Genomic DNA, 14911 nt, shown 5'->3' on the forward strand with positions numbered 1-14911 from the left:
CCACCTCTTAAAGGGTATTGGGAAGTGAAAAGAGGGCGTGGACAGGGCAGGTTCTGTTATACCTGTCAAGGGCGTGCCCCCAGTGACTTCACTTCCTCCCACTAGGCCCCACCTCTTAAAAGGTACTAGGAAGTGAAAAGAAGGCGGGGACAGGCCGGTTTCTTTTATACCTGTCAAGGGCACGCTCCCCCAGTGACCTCACTTCCTGTCATAAGCCCCACCTCTTAGAGGGTACTGGGAAGTAAAAAGAGGGCGGGGACAGGGCAGGTTCTGTTTACCCTGACAAGGGCACGCCCCCAGTGACCTCACTTCCTCCCACTAGGCTCCACCTCTTAAAGGTTCCACCACCTTGTAATAGTACCACGGTATGAGGACCAAGCCACTAATGTCAAAGACCCAAAGTCTAATGAGTTTTGGGGGGACACTCCAGATCCAAACTATAGCGCTGAATTATCAATCATCATCTTTTATATTATTGCTGAGAAAAACTGAGGGCCAACCTGTTTGACCCTTGACCTACTGCTGCTAACCTGGAGGAAGGAGCAGCTGTCCTGCTGATGGCCCATCCTCAAGGACACACCACATTCCACCCCTTTCATCTCCTCTGCGTCCACCCAGGTCTACTGGCCGTCTGCCCCCCTGCGCATGCGCAGTGGCTCCTCCCTGTCTCCCTCTGTCCCTCCCCTCTGTCCTTTCTCTCATCAGCAGCTGAGCGGGGAGAGTGTTGAATCACAGGTCAGACCACCTCCCTCCTCTGTCCCCAGGACAGCAGTGACAAGCCAGAGTCCCCTGGAGGCCTGCATTCCCTCCCCCACCACCCTGGCTCCAGCATCCCCCTCCCCTCCAAACACCGCCCCCTCCCTCTTCTAAGCCTGTCTTTCAAAATGTCACCTTCTCAGGGGAGCCTTTGAGGACCCGCTCCCCTTTCTATCTTCACATTTTCAATTACCTTAAAAAAATGTTTTTGGTACCTGGAATTGAACCCAAGGATGCTTAGCTACTGAACCAGACCTTTTTTATGTATTTTGAGACAAAGTCTTGCTAAGTTATTGAGGCTGGCCTCCAACTTGTGATCCTCCTGCCTCAGCCTCCCAAGCCACCGGGATTACAGGCATGCACCACTGCGCCCGGCGCCCAAGTTTTTACCTTCGAACATGTTCCATCACTTACGTATTACATTTGTCGTTTATGTTCTCTTCTCCCCATTTGTACATCATCAGCATCGTGAAGGCCTGATTCCCAGGCCTGACACACAGAAGGTGCTTAATAAATGCTTGCTGAATGAATGGAGGAGCACATCTCTCCCTCTCCCGGCCTGGGGAGGTGATGGCAAGGGTCTGCTCCCACCCACCCACCTTTATACATGGCAGAGCCAGTCTCCGAGGCCTAGGTCTTATTTAGATCAGCGGAGCTGGGTGGCAGAAATGTCACTGCTTGGCCCATGGGGAAGAAAAGCCTAGGAGATTAAAGGCATCTCTGATGAGATGCTAATTTGTTTCTGGAAGCAGGTGGGGGTGGCAGCAACCCAGGGCCTCTGGGGCTTTGTAAGGCAGAGGCCGGGATGGAAAAAGCAGGATTGGCCAAGGCTAGCCCGGATCCCTGTGATCTTTTTCCCTCCTTTGAACCCATCTCCTGGGCTTTGTGCAACTCGTTTTTAAAGGGGGGCCACACACTCCTATGTTACAATCCTGGCTTGGACGCTCCAGAGGCTGTGTGACCTTAGGCAACAAGATAGACGTCTCTGGATCCTGGGACCCAGGAAGTGAGAGTGCTATAAAGAGGGTCAGACTCCACAGCCTTGTGGCTCCTGCTCTGGGCTGATTTGCTCCAGCCACTTGCAAAACCTTTCATGAGCTTCCTTAAGGGTCCCCTCCCTGTCCCCTCAGTCACCCTGGGGCTGCGACTTCTGCTGAAGGAACCCTGGAAAATTATTGGGGGGGAGGCGGGGTGTCCTTGCAGGTGCAGCTCAGGTAACCCGCAGGCTTGAGATGGCTGGAACCCAGAACTCGGAGCATCCCCGCCCCCAGTGCTGACTCTGCTCCCTGTAGCATCTGCCAGCTCAATTGCTCAGTCCCGGCCTCTGAGCCGACGAGGAATTCATTATCCAACTGTGGCCGCTTTTGATGGAAGGAGAGATCTGGGGGGAGATGGGGCTCTGCCGAAGGAAGGCAGAATTGGGAAGCAGATGATTCCATTTCTCATTCATTCATTCATTCATTCATGGTGTCTTTGCTGACCCCTGCACACACCCCCCCCCACCTTGGCTGTGTCCTGCCATCGGGGACTCTGAGACGAGAAAGACACTGGATGAGTTCAGGACTCTTTGGAGATCCCATACCAAAAACCCAACCTGAACTGGCTTAAACGAAGAAGGAAATGTATTGGCTTTAGTTGATGAAAAAGGAATATGTGGACTTCAGGCATGGTGGGTTCCAGGTGCCGACATGACATCATCATCAGTATTGTGATTTGCCTCTCTTCCCTTTTTCTTTTGGGTACCAGGGTGCTGAACCACTGAGTCACATCCCCAGCCCTTTTTAAAATATTTTATTTAGAGACAAGGGTCTTGCTGAGTTGCTCTGGAAACCCCCAAGCCCTCAGTCTTCTCACCAAAGGGAGCAGCGAGTGACAGCAGGTTTGTCCTTGGCTAGACCTCCTGCTCCAGATTCGGGCTGCGTGTGCCAGACTAGGAGGTCAGAGTGGAGGTTTACTGGGTGTGAGGCGGGAAGGAAGCCTTGACAGGTCAACTGAACTCTTGCTGAATACCTGGGACACGGACGCATGTCCTTCTACACTGGTGACCCCATTAGATGCCCAGCCAAGAGCTACCCACTGGACATCTTTGGCTCCAGGCTTGGGGTCAGATAGACCATCTCAAGCTAGTATGAAATGCATTCTAGCAGTCCCCACCCCCATCCCCCACTTCATCTGTGGTTTTGCTTTGCACAGTGTGGTCAACCACAGCCTGCAAGTATTATATGGAAAATTCTAGAAACGACGCATGTAAGTTTTCCATTGCACACTGTTCGGAATGGCAGGATGGAATATGGAGCTATCCTGCTCCATCCAGCTCAGGATGGGATTCCTCTCTTTGTCCAGCGGATCCACTCTGTATATACTACCTCCTCGTTAGTCACTTAGACTCTCTGGGTTATGAGATCAACCCTCAGGGTGTTGGAGTGTTAGTGATCAAGTCAGAAAGTCAATAATAGCCTAATGCTACCCTAGCTCAGCGTCACCATCCCCATGTCATCCACCTCACCTCCATTTGTCACATAGGCATCTTTATCATCACGAGAAGAGTAAGTACATTACAATGAGATATTGTGAGAGGGACGGTTTGCACAACAGTTATTGGAGACAGGCTAGAGAGGAGGTCATTGTAGTGGGAGGGTCCCCTGACCCACAAGGGCAAGGGCCTGGGGGCATCGACAGTCCTCCCAGAGGACAGGGGACAGGGATTGGTAGATTTCAGCAAAAAAAGATGGGGGTGGATCTGGCAGCACTTTTGGCGGGAAGGAGGCGTGGGGGACAGGGGACCCCGGGGAGGTTTGCCAATCTTGAACTTGTGGGAGCCGCGCTCTCTCCCGGATGGTGGTGGAGGAAGGGCCTTGTCGCCACCGATGCCACCACCGCGGCTGGCTCCGGGGAGGATTAGCTATTTTAGCAACTCGGGGAGGGAGGAGCAGGGAGCGGCGCAGCCTCTCCATTTAGCGCAGGCGGCTGCGGGGCGCGCAGAGGCGCGCGGGGCTGGGGCGGCCCGGGAGACCCGGGGACAGGCTGCGTCCCGTCCTGGACCGGAGGAGGGACACGATGCTGGCGGTGTCACTCAAGTGGCGACTGGGCGTGGTGAGGCGGAGGCTCAAAGGTACCGTGTGGGGACCGCGGGATGGGCCGGGAGGGGACAGAGAACCAGGGCGCGCGGTGCGTCTGGATGGAGAACAGAGGCTGGGGACGCCAGGGGGACACCCCGGTCCCCTCCCTGCGCCCAGTCACCCCCTGCTCTGCACGATCTCTCTCTCTTGATGCTTTTTGGGGTTCTCTGTTGCGGCCCTTTGGAGGGGGGACTCTGGGTCTCTCCCTTTTCTGTCTCTTGGGTCCTTCTCTGTCCCTCTGTCTGTCCATCTGTGTGTCCGTCTGTCCGTCTGTCTCAGATCCATTCTCTCCGTCTCCATCTCTTTGTCTAAGTCTCTCTAACTCGCTCTGGGTGTCTTCCCCTCTCTCTCTCTCTCTCTCTCTCTCTCTCTCTCTCTTTCTCTCTCTCTCTCCCTCCCCTCCAGGTCTCCCTCCCCCTTTCCTCTGTCCCCTCCGTCACCCAGGGTCCTCCCAGGTCACCTCCCTGCTCCTCCTCCTCTCTCTCCAGCTGGGTCCCTCTTTGCTCTATCTGTCCCCTCCCCTGTCCCCTCCTCTGTCCCCTCCTAGCACTTCCCCAGTCCTTTCCTGGTCTCTGTCTGGGTCCCCCACCCCTTCCCAGGGCCTGTCACCCATGGCTCCCCCCTACCCCCACTCAGGATCTGAGGTCGCCTTGCGGTTGGGGTTGGGGTGGCCCCCCGCGGTGTGCGTGTGCCTGGAAATGGGGACAGGGGCCGGGAGCCAGCCTGCACTTGGCTGTGGGCCAGCCTGAGTCTCTGCAGGGCTCCAGCCAGGTGCCACCTCCCTGGGCGGGAGTCCAGGTCCTCAGAGGAGCAGGACGGAGAGGAGCCTCCCCAGGCTGTGGGACCCCAGCCCCCACCTGCGGCCACTAGGATCTGCCATGGCTGCCCCTGTGACGGGGTAAGGGTGGGGGAGGTGGATTCAACCCTTGTGCCTCCGGCTCAGAACTAAGAATACTCCGGGCCATTAGCGGGAATGACAGTGGCACACACAGTTCAGAGCCACCGTGCGCCAGGCAGTGCCATCACTCACTCCTTCCTCAACACACCCCGTGAAGTCAGGGCTACCCTTGTCCTGATGGTGCTGGAGGAAATGGAGGCACAGAGAGGTTAAGTAACTTGCCCAAGGACACACAGCTAACAGACGGAGGCTCCTGCCTGACGTCTCCCCACTCTCCTGGGGGACTCCAAGGGAGGGACTTGTCCACGTGCAGAAATAAAATCCCAGAGGAAAAGCACTCAGGAGATCCTAGGCCACGTGGCCTTGCGAGATGTCCCCAAACTCTGGGAGGGTCCAGAGAAGAGGAGCTTTGGTTTTTCTTGAGAGAAGTGAGCAAGGGCTTTGGGAGTGGGGTCTTGAAGGATGAGTAGGAGTTTGTGAGGTTAAAAAAAAGATGGTGGGGCGAGGTTTGTGCACATGCCTGGAGGCTTGGGAGAGCTGCCGCAGGGGACTGTGAGAACTTGGGTCAGCATGAAGGGCCTGGGGAGAGGAGGCAGCCACCCAGAGGGCAGAGACGGTGGGCTCTGTCCTGAGGGCAGTGGGAGTCATAGAGGGTTCTGGAGCAAGAGAGGACGGAGGGCAGCTTTGAGTGTCGGAACAGGCTTTGGCTCTGGTCTGCAGACCACAGGTGGGGCTGCAGGGAGAGGCCAGGGCTGGGGTCCAGGCAGGGGACCAGGGCTGCAGGGCATGTGGGATTCATGGACAATGAGGCAGGAGAATAAACGGTGCCCGGGCCCCATTCCACAAGTATTTACTGAGCACCTGCTATGTGCCAGGTACTGTTCTAAGTCCTTGGGACCCAACATGGAACAAGACGGGTAAAAATCCCTGTCCTTGCCCTGCCAGGGATAAACTCATCCTGAGCATTTATTGAGCACTTGCTGTATGTGCACAATGGACGGAGAAGGACCATTCGGGGATCCCAAGGAGCCCAGCTCAGAACCCACCAGGGAGCTCCAGGCAGAGGGTCCCACCCAGGTGGAGATGCAGGGTGGAGGGACCTGCCGTGTTCCGGTAGAGAACGGTAGTTGGACATGGTGATGGAGTAAAGAACATTCTAGAGCATTCTGGAACGTTCTGGAACATTCTGGAACATTCAAGGACTCAGCACCTTCCTTTGTATGGACCTCCTCAGCTCCAAGCTCCAACATGTCACCTGGGGTGGGGCATTCCTCAGTGACCGGTTTACCCAGCATCCCCTGATGAGAGCGGGGACCCCTCTGTTGTGTCCCCAATCTGTGTACCCCTCTGGCTTTGACCAGGATCCCTTTTTCCTGCTGCCCCTGTGCTGGGACACCTTGGGCGAGACAGCCATTCCCCTCCCCAGGGAGACGGTGGGATGGAGTAGAAAGGACAGCCGCCCATCAGGAGCCCGAGACCCAGGCTGACCCCAACTCTCTGAGGACCCTGCCTCGGTTTCCCTCCTGTGTCCCAGGGCGGGAAGCCTCTGGCTGCTCCCTGGAGCCCTGTCCCTGGGCTCGCTGCCCTTGAGCCGACCTTGACTCTCGGGTGCCCACATTTCCCTGTCTTGGCCGAGGAGTCGGTGACTCATAAGCAGATGTGGTGGGCAGGTGGGCGGTCCAGGCGGGGCGCGGCGCCAGCACATGGGGACAGCCACACAACTGGGGTGCCTAGGGTCCCCGAGCGATGACCTTGGGCAAGGTCCTTGCCCCTGGCTGAACCCATGAGCCCTGTCTGCAGGATGCACTCATCAGGGAGGGTGTGCAGGCAGCTGGGGCTCCTTGGCGTTCCCGTCGGGGACAGAGGTGAAGCCGTCCCAGACTGGCTGGCGGGATCTGAAGCAGAGATGGAAGGTCCCACTTCTCCCCAGTCCACTCATGCCCCCAAGGACCAAGCCAAATGCGCTCAAGGTCACTCCGCCAGGCAGAGCCAGGCTTGAACTCAGGGGCCTCTCGGCAGAGAACATAGTTGGACATGGTGACGGAGATGAGGAACATTCCAGAATGTTCCGGAATGTTCTAGAATGTTCCAGAATGTTCTAGAATGTTCTTTATCTCCATCACCATGTCCAACTACCGCCCTCTGCCAAGAACACGGCAGGTCCCTCCGCCCTGCATCTCCACCTGGGTGGGACCCTCTGCCCGGAGCTCCCTGGTGGGTTCTGAGCTGGGCTCCTTGGGATCCCCATATGGTCCTTCTCCACCGGACATTACACCTTGGTGTAGGACTTCAGGGTTCTCGGTCTCTTTTTTGTACTGCAGATTGAACCCAGGGGCCCTCGACCCCTGAGCCCCCTCCCCAGCCCTATTTTGCATTTTATTGAGAGACAGGGTCTCCCTGAGCTGCTTAGGGCCTCGCTTTGGCCGAGGCTGGCTTTGAACTTGTGATCCTCCTGCCTCAGCCTCCTGTGCGGCTGGGATGACAGGCATGAGCCACCGCGATCGGCCAGGGTTCTTTCAGCATCGCCCACCACCCCGAGGGCACAGAACCCGAAGAGGCTGTCCCCAGAGCCACGAAGCCCTTTGAGCCCCTGTAAAGGTTGAACTGTGATTACGGTTTGGAAGCCAGATGGTTCAATTCCCCGAGGGGCCCGTCTCCTCATCTGTATAATGAAGCTATTATCTCAGCCTCTTGGGACCGAAATAAACACCCCTGGAGGCGAGAAGCTGCCTGAGACATGTGGGGGGCCAGGCGGGGCCCCGTTCTTTCTCAGACTCAGTTTCCCCACTTTTGTGCCACAAGCTGCTGGGCACAGAGGACACCCGACTGACATAGTCAGATGCTGAGGCTGTGGGAACACAACTGTCCTCCTTGGAGAGCTCCCTAGGAGGTGGCCCTCCAGCATGACAGTGCTCACCAAGTGGCTTCAGGCCTCACGAGATTGCTGAGGCTGGCCTCCAACTCGCGATCCTCCTGCCTCAGCCTCCTGAGCTGCGGGGATGACAGGTGTGCGCCACTGTGACTGTTCCCCACTGAAAACTCTGATCCAGCTTAGTTCCTGGCAGGTATAGTAAGTGCTCAATAAATACTCTTTGGAGTGACCAGGGAGATGGAGCCGAACCATATTCCTGAACACAGGCACGCGCCCTGCCTGGAGTTCTCGAGGAGTTTGAAAAAACCCAGAACAACCACCACCACCACAACAAAAAGCTTTGGGAATGCACAACTTACATTTCGGAGGAAGAACCTGAGGTTCAGAGAGCCCCCCTGCACAATCGTACCCTCCAGGGGGGGAGGCTCAGGGCAAATACCAAACGATGCATGGAGCACCTTCCCCAGTCTTCTGAGGGTCCCCAGGAACAGCAACAGGGGACACCCAGCCCCCTGGCTCCATCCTTACTTGCTGGGCCACCTTGGGCAAGCTGTTCAACCTCTCTGGGCCGAATTGTTTATTGGAACTCCGCCTCGTTCCAAAGGGTCCAACAGTTGCTTCTGGACATTCGCTTGGGTCAAATCCAACACAAAGGAGCTCAGTGGGCCCATGGGGGCAGAGAGCAGAGCGCGGACCCTGTTTTCCTACCTGGCTCCTCGCGCCTCGGTCCCCCAGGGCCCCCCGCACAGCAGGCCCACAGAGAAGCAAGCTATGCCTGAGAGCTCTCCCGTAATCCACGGGGTGACCTTTCAGAGGCTTCTCATGCACAAAAGTAAATTCCAAGGCAGCAGCGAGAGAGACCAGAGCGTGGCAAAGCTTCCGCCCGCCCATCTGTAATTGCTCATTTAAATGCATCTGCACCGAAAGCAAATGTTTTCTTAAGTGAAAGGGCAGTGGCCCTCCAAAGGCCTGTGGGGTGCTCTGTCCCTCCACGAAGGGGCTGGGGAAGGGAACAGGGCTGGGACTTAACCACGGAGCCGCCTCCTCAGCCTGTTTTATATTTTATTTAGAGACAGGGTCTCACTGAGCTGCTTAGGGCCTCGCTAAGTTGCTGAGGCTGGCCTCCAACTTGGGATCCTCCTGCCTCAGCCTCCCAAGCTGCTGGGATGACAGGGGTGCTCCACTGCCCCCCACCAGGCATCTTTTTTTTTTTATCTTTGGTTTCTCTGCTGGTCAAGGGGACCTGGCCTGGCTCGGCTCCTGGACCCTGTCACCCAAACAGGAAGGCATCTTGGGAAGTGGGACTTGGGCCTACAGACAGATTTTGAACCCAGATCAAAAGTACCATTGGGGGTTGGAACAACAGGGGTAGCCAGAAATGGTGAGCTAAATTCCAGAAGCAGCCCTCAGCCCATCATGACCGGGCAGCCGTCTTCTATTACCCGTCCAGTTCCCTGCTACCTTCTGCCGGGTGCACTGTACGGTTGCCCAGGTTGTTGACTCCCACCGTTCAGGGCCACTTTTACCCTGACCTTCTCTTCAGAGAGTCTGGCCCTGGCTTGGTGAGATGGGGGGAACAGAAGAAGTGGCTGCAGCTGGCTTCCGCCTGTCACAGATGGGTGCAGAGGGAGGCCCTGGGTGCCCATTGGGATCTGCCTGGTCAGCCTTAAGCCAAGAGTGGGCAGGGCTAAGGCCCAGCTGGGGGGGAGGGAAGGGGCAGCCTGCCAGCTGTGGCCAGAGCTGTGACCAGCTGTGCCTGCCCGTCAAGCCCAGAGGCGGGCAGATTGGTCACCAGCTCATTTGATCTTCAAATAAGCGGGGGGGAGGCTGACCAGGGGGAAACTGAGGCTCAGCGGGAAGAGGCCGGACCCTCTGGGCTCCAGCATAAGGATTTCTAAACTGAGACCTGCAGGGACAGGTCCCCGCATGGTGCCACCTTCAGAGAGTTGACCCGACTCGTGGGGTTTCTGTGCAACAGGGTATTTTTTTTTTAAATAAAAGCAATCATCAAGTTTGGGCCTCGCTGTGCCCATTTTCCAGGTGGAAAAACTGAGGCCCGGGGAGGGGACGCACTGGCCAGAGTGCCAGGGCGTGTTGGAGCCACGCTGTCCCCAAGGGTGTCAGCGCAGGGCCCCGGGGCAGGCCGTCTGCAAAGACCCCTTGTCCAGACTCAGCCCAGGGGGGACTGGGGACCCCAACCCAGAGCCAGCCCTGATGACAGCTGTGTCCCCTTTAAGCAGAGAGCCGCCCTTGGCAGTGGGTGGACTCGGGGCCCAGCCAGTGGGAGCCGAGGTCCCCTCCCTGTCCCTCCCTGGGAAGGAGGAGGCCCCGCCCGGTGGCTCCAGGGGACTTGGTGGGCAGCGGCTGGGGACAGAAGGGGACATGCTGTGCGGGCTGAGCCGGGAGACCCCTGGAGAGGCGGGTAGGTGAGGGGGGCGGGGCCAGGGGGCTGGACACGCAGGTCCCAGGGGCTGCCACCAAGCCAGGGGACCAGGGTGACCAGCCCTTGGGACTGCCACTTCCAGAGGCCAGGGACTTGGGCAGAGTGTTGGGGGGGGGAGGGAGAAGTCCCCGAGCCCTGGCTGGGTGGCAGGAGGGTGGGGCACAGTCACCACATTCCTGGGGAGTGGCCGTGGGGCAGCCGTGGGGTGCTCTTGTCTGTCTGTCTGTCCATCCATTCATCTCTGGGCGACTAAGCCTAACTTCCCGGCCCCAGATCACTCCCTACTCGGTGCCCTGCGGTCACCCCCTCCCATCCTGCCCTCCTTCACACACACCCCCCCACCTGGCATGCTCTGGGCATAGCTGCACAATGACTTTAAGGGCCGGGACTGTGGTCCCAGAGGGCAGAAGAGGAGACTGAGGGTCAGGGAGGACCACTTAGATGACTTTAATAGCCCCGCCCCCATCTCTGGTCGGAAGGACCCAGAGACTCTTTCTCCCACTCCCCACCCTGGTAACGGGTCGTCAGAGGTCAGCCCTGTGCCCAGACTCAGCCCCCCACCCCAGCAGCAGGGGTAAGAAGAGTGACATTTGTGTGACGTTCTTCGGCTTTTGGGCTCTGTTCTAAACTCTTTTTTTTGTGTGTGTGTGTGCGTGTGCATATTCTCATTTAATCCTCAAGAGAGTACCGTAAGTGGCATACTGTTATTCCCCCCCATTTTACAGCTGGGGAAACTGAGGCACGGGATAGTAGGTGACTTGTCTCTATCAGGTGACCTCTCTCTCCTTTCTTGAACTCTCTAACCCGTCTTTGATGATTTACTTGATCTTCTCCACTGCAGCCCTCACCCTCCTGTCCTCCCCAGGTCCCAGAACCTCCTGAGTTGTCACCTGCCTCCGTTGACATCAGCCCAAAGGCTCTTTTTATTTTATTTTTTCTTTGAAGTCCAAAAAAGCAGCTTCAGGTGCAGCGGGATCCAGGTGCTCAATTAGCTTCATTAGGACTCTGGGCTTCATTTCCAGACAGACTCTTCTTGACCTTCAAGCTTAAGGTCAACCAACTCTTAAGGGAAGAGCCTGTTTTCTGATAGTTCCAGCCAAAGTTGCTGGGCTGATTCTCATTGGCCCAGCTTGGATCCCACGCCCATTGCTGACCAATCACTGGGCTTCTGAGCGGTGGCCGCCCCTGGGGTGGGGGGGGGGATTGTGGCCTGATTGGCTGGGGCTGGGCCAATCAGAGGCAGGCCCATCCCCAGACTGGCCAATCCCAGCAGGTCCGCGCATAGACTGGGCCAGGAAGCCCCGCCCCGAGCATCCACTTTCCCGCCTCTAGGATGGGAGGCCTTTTCTGACTTCCCTGTCACAAAGATGTCCTTGTCCCCAGGGCCTGAGTGAACATCGGCCACCCAGCAGGGGTCTGGAAAGCTCTTGGGGAGTAGCTATGTGGCATGTGTCCAGGGGAGGGGTCCCTTGCTGAGCCCCGGGCTGCCCAGTTCCCCCCAGGGGCTCTCAGGGGGGCCACCTCTCAGCCTGGGGATCCCTCAGCTGGGGCTGGGGCCACCAGGGGACCTCAGAGGCCACCCAGCCAGGAGCCTGGAGCCAGGGAGGCCCGAGTTAGCGTCCGGGTTCCACCCCTTCCGAAGCCCTGGCCTTGAATAACTTGCATCTCTTTGATCCCCATTCTCCTAACCCATAAATGGCAACTGAATTCAAAAACAGTTTTGTTGGACAGTGACCCGTGTGCTGGCCAGCCCTGGAGTCGACAGACGGAAGCCCAGCCCAGTCCCTGCCTGCCCCTGACATCCCAGAAGACAGATAAATAAGTGTGTTTTAGAAAAGTCCCCAAAAAAGCAGCTGGTGAGATGCTGTGCAGCTTACCAGCAGAGCAACCACTCTGAGCTCCCACCAAATAGGGAAATCCGTGAGTTCAATCCTCAATGTCCTTTCCCCTGCCCTCCCCGCCCCCAGAAAAAGCTGATGAGGAGGCCCCCTGCCATAAATTCCTGAAGGAAGTGAGAGAAGCACTTTGTACAGGCTGGAAACAGTATTCTGGGCAGAGCAACAGGCAGTGCAAAGGCCCTGGGGTGGGGTGTGTAGAACAGCCATTGGCGTGCCAGCAGGCAGGAGTGGAGCTGGGGAAGAGGAGAGCATTAGGAGGTGAGGTTGGGGAGGCCAGAGGCTGTCACGGTGGGGAGGACTTTGGATGGGATCTTCTTGGAACTTCAGGAAGCTGCTACTGGAAAATTAAGTCATTCTGTAGGTGACCCAGTTTCGAGGTCATATCCTTGCTATAGCCAGTGGTAGAGGGAGGGCAGAGGGGCACAGACCCAGAGCACAGATCGCCAAGCCTGAGCCACCTCCCACCTGGTTGGGGACTGCCATGCCCCCTGGAGATGGGCTCTGGCAGGGGTGTGGCTTCAGGCCCCAGGTCCTGTGCACTGCGTGGAAGGTAACTTGGGGACCCTGGAAGCCCCCTTCCCAATGCCCTGACACCTGTCAGTGGCCCACTGCCCTCCTGTGTAGGGAGGAGAGAGGACCCAAGGGTTAAGGATGTGGCCTTTGGGGATTGAGAGAGACCTGGCTCCTGGATGCTGTGCAGCTTACCAGCCGAGTGACCTCTCTGATCATCCATCTCCCTAATTGAGAGACAGGATCTTGTTAAGTTGCTTGGGGCCTCCATAAGTTGCTGAGGCTGGCCTCCACCTTGTGATCCTCCTGCCTCAGCCTCTGAACCCCTGGGATTACCGGCATGTGCCAGGGGTACTCGTAATTAATTTTCTCTTACGATCCTTGGCACTGAGTGAGTCAGACGTTCTATGAGAAATGCTGGGCTGCCTGTTCTCTGGAACTTAGCAGCCCCAGAGCTACAGACAGTCCTTTAGCACCCCCCAGGCCTATCCTGGAGTTGGGGAGCAGCCAAGAGTGGATCTGGAGGGTAGGGCCAGAGCCCTGGAGAAGCTAAAGAATCCTGGATCGGTGCTGTGTGACACTGAGCTGTTTCCTAAACCTCTCTGTGCCTCAGTTTCCTCATCGATACCATGCAGGTGGTAATGGCACCCGCCATTGAAGAATAGCGTGAGGATAACGTTGTGGTCATTTTCAAGTTCTTAGAACAAGTCCTGGGTTCAAATTCTGGCCCTGCCCCTGACCATAGGACACCACTTCACCTGTTGATCTTTTCAAATGGGAATAACGCTGATACCATCTCCAGAGTGAAGGCGATTAAGTGAGATGCTATTTATCCAGCGCATACCATCGCCCCCTCATGGAGAACGGTGGATGCCATAACTCTAGGAAAACCTTTGAATGCTCTGGGGGACAGAAAAGGAACCACTGTGTTTCCTCTGCACCCTACACCAGGTCCCCTTGACCCCAGAACAGGGTAGGAGCGCCCCATTCTGCAGAGGGCAAAACTGAGGCTCTGAGAGAGCGTCCTGTGTCAGATCTCTTTTAGAGCAGAAAGCTGGGGGTGGGTCAAGGACTGTCACTGGGTCCCTCCGGAGCATCCTTGAAAGGTTGAAGCCAGGGGACAGTGGAGGCCACAATGGAGCCAGGTACATGACCCCTTCTGCATTGGCACATGGGGGCTCCTGAAGATGGCAGGCTGTCCCGTGTGTCCAAGTTGATCCCATGCACCGGCTCATTCCGGGCCCGCGGAACCAGCTGTCAATCAACCTTGGAGCTGAGCTGACAGCCCCACCCCTGAGCCTCACCCCCACATCCCTTTTCGGGTCATCAGTCTCAGGGGTGACTTCTCTTTTGTTAACCTTAAAGAAGTCCCTCCCCACCCAGCAGGGGACAGCAGGGGACCAGGCCCCAGGTGGAGGGGGAGGGGGCTGGATTTCTGGCAAGATCTTTCCCTGCACTCCCTGCTCCCCAAAGCCACATTTTTCTGCTGGGGACTGGGGACCGCGTTGGCTTCACGATGGAAATGAATTCCCCTCCGAAGCCAGTTCTTGGGCAAAAAATCTCCTAATTACCCATTGCTGGAAGGAGTCGAAGTGGGGGGGAAAAACATGTGGATAAAAATATCTCTGTTTTTTTAATGCACGTTTCCCGATGCAAAAGGGTTGGGAAAGATGTTTTTGAAAAGCCTTCATCGCTAAAGCATGTAATTACCAGGTCCCAGAACAAAGAGGGACCGGGAGGCACTGCGCATGCGCCTGAGGGAGGGGGCTGGGGTCTGAACCCCAGGGGTTTTTTTGGTTTTTTTTGTTTTTAATTTTCTATAAATAATGTCACCCTCTGGGACCTCTTGGCCAAAATGCACGTGTCTTCCCCAGGGAAGTCCCTCCCAAGGTCTCACTTATTACCCATGGACTCTCTGTTGGCACACAGTGCTATGAATCTTGGTTTGCAGCTCCCTCCACCCTGCAGCAAGCTGGGAAAAGAAGCATTTTGAGCCCAAAGCCAGGAAAATCGGGGAGAAATGAGGGAATTGGGGCCACTCGGTGTTGAGACAAGCAGACCCACATACTTCAGCTGTCCCAAGGGTGTCCCCAGGGTGTCACAGTGCAGCCCAGCTCAGCAATGGAGCAAAACCTGAATACTGGATGAGATGAACTTGGAGGAGACCACGCCAGGAATTGGGTTCTCTCTTTAGCAGCTAGTGGGTCCAGCCTGGGTGTCAGACCCCGAATTGGGGGACCCTGTCCACCATCCTTCCTCAAAGTTTCTGATTCTTTTGATCATCAGGGCTCAAAACTCCACCTTGGACTATCGTCCCGCTCAGTTCCGCTCTCTGGGGCTCTTGCTCTGAATTTGGTGAACTTGGTCCCCAGCTTCCTTAAGCGGATTGTCACCCCCCTCCACGCCCCTTGTCCC

General features: G+C 56.8%; 1 protein-coding gene across 1 annotated transcript in view; it reads left to right on the forward strand.

The window, feature by feature from the left end:
• Positions 1–10027: 10027 nt before the first annotated feature.
• Positions 10028–14911, forward strand: part of Grip2 (glutamate receptor interacting protein 2) — a 32707-nt gene continuing 27823 nt past the window's right edge. The window contains exon 1 of the mRNA XM_027931832.2: positions 10028–10067. Within this exon, the coding sequence (XP_027787633.2) occupies positions 10028–10067 (40 nt within the window). The remainder of the gene's footprint in view (positions 10068–14911) is intronic.

The sequence above is a fragment of the Marmota flaviventris genome, chromosome 20 (genome assembly GCF_047511675.1).
Source record: "Marmota flaviventris isolate mMarFla1 chromosome 20, mMarFla1.hap1, whole genome shotgun sequence".
Classification (NCBI taxonomy): Eukaryota; Metazoa; Chordata; class Mammalia; order Rodentia; family Sciuridae; genus Marmota; species Marmota flaviventris.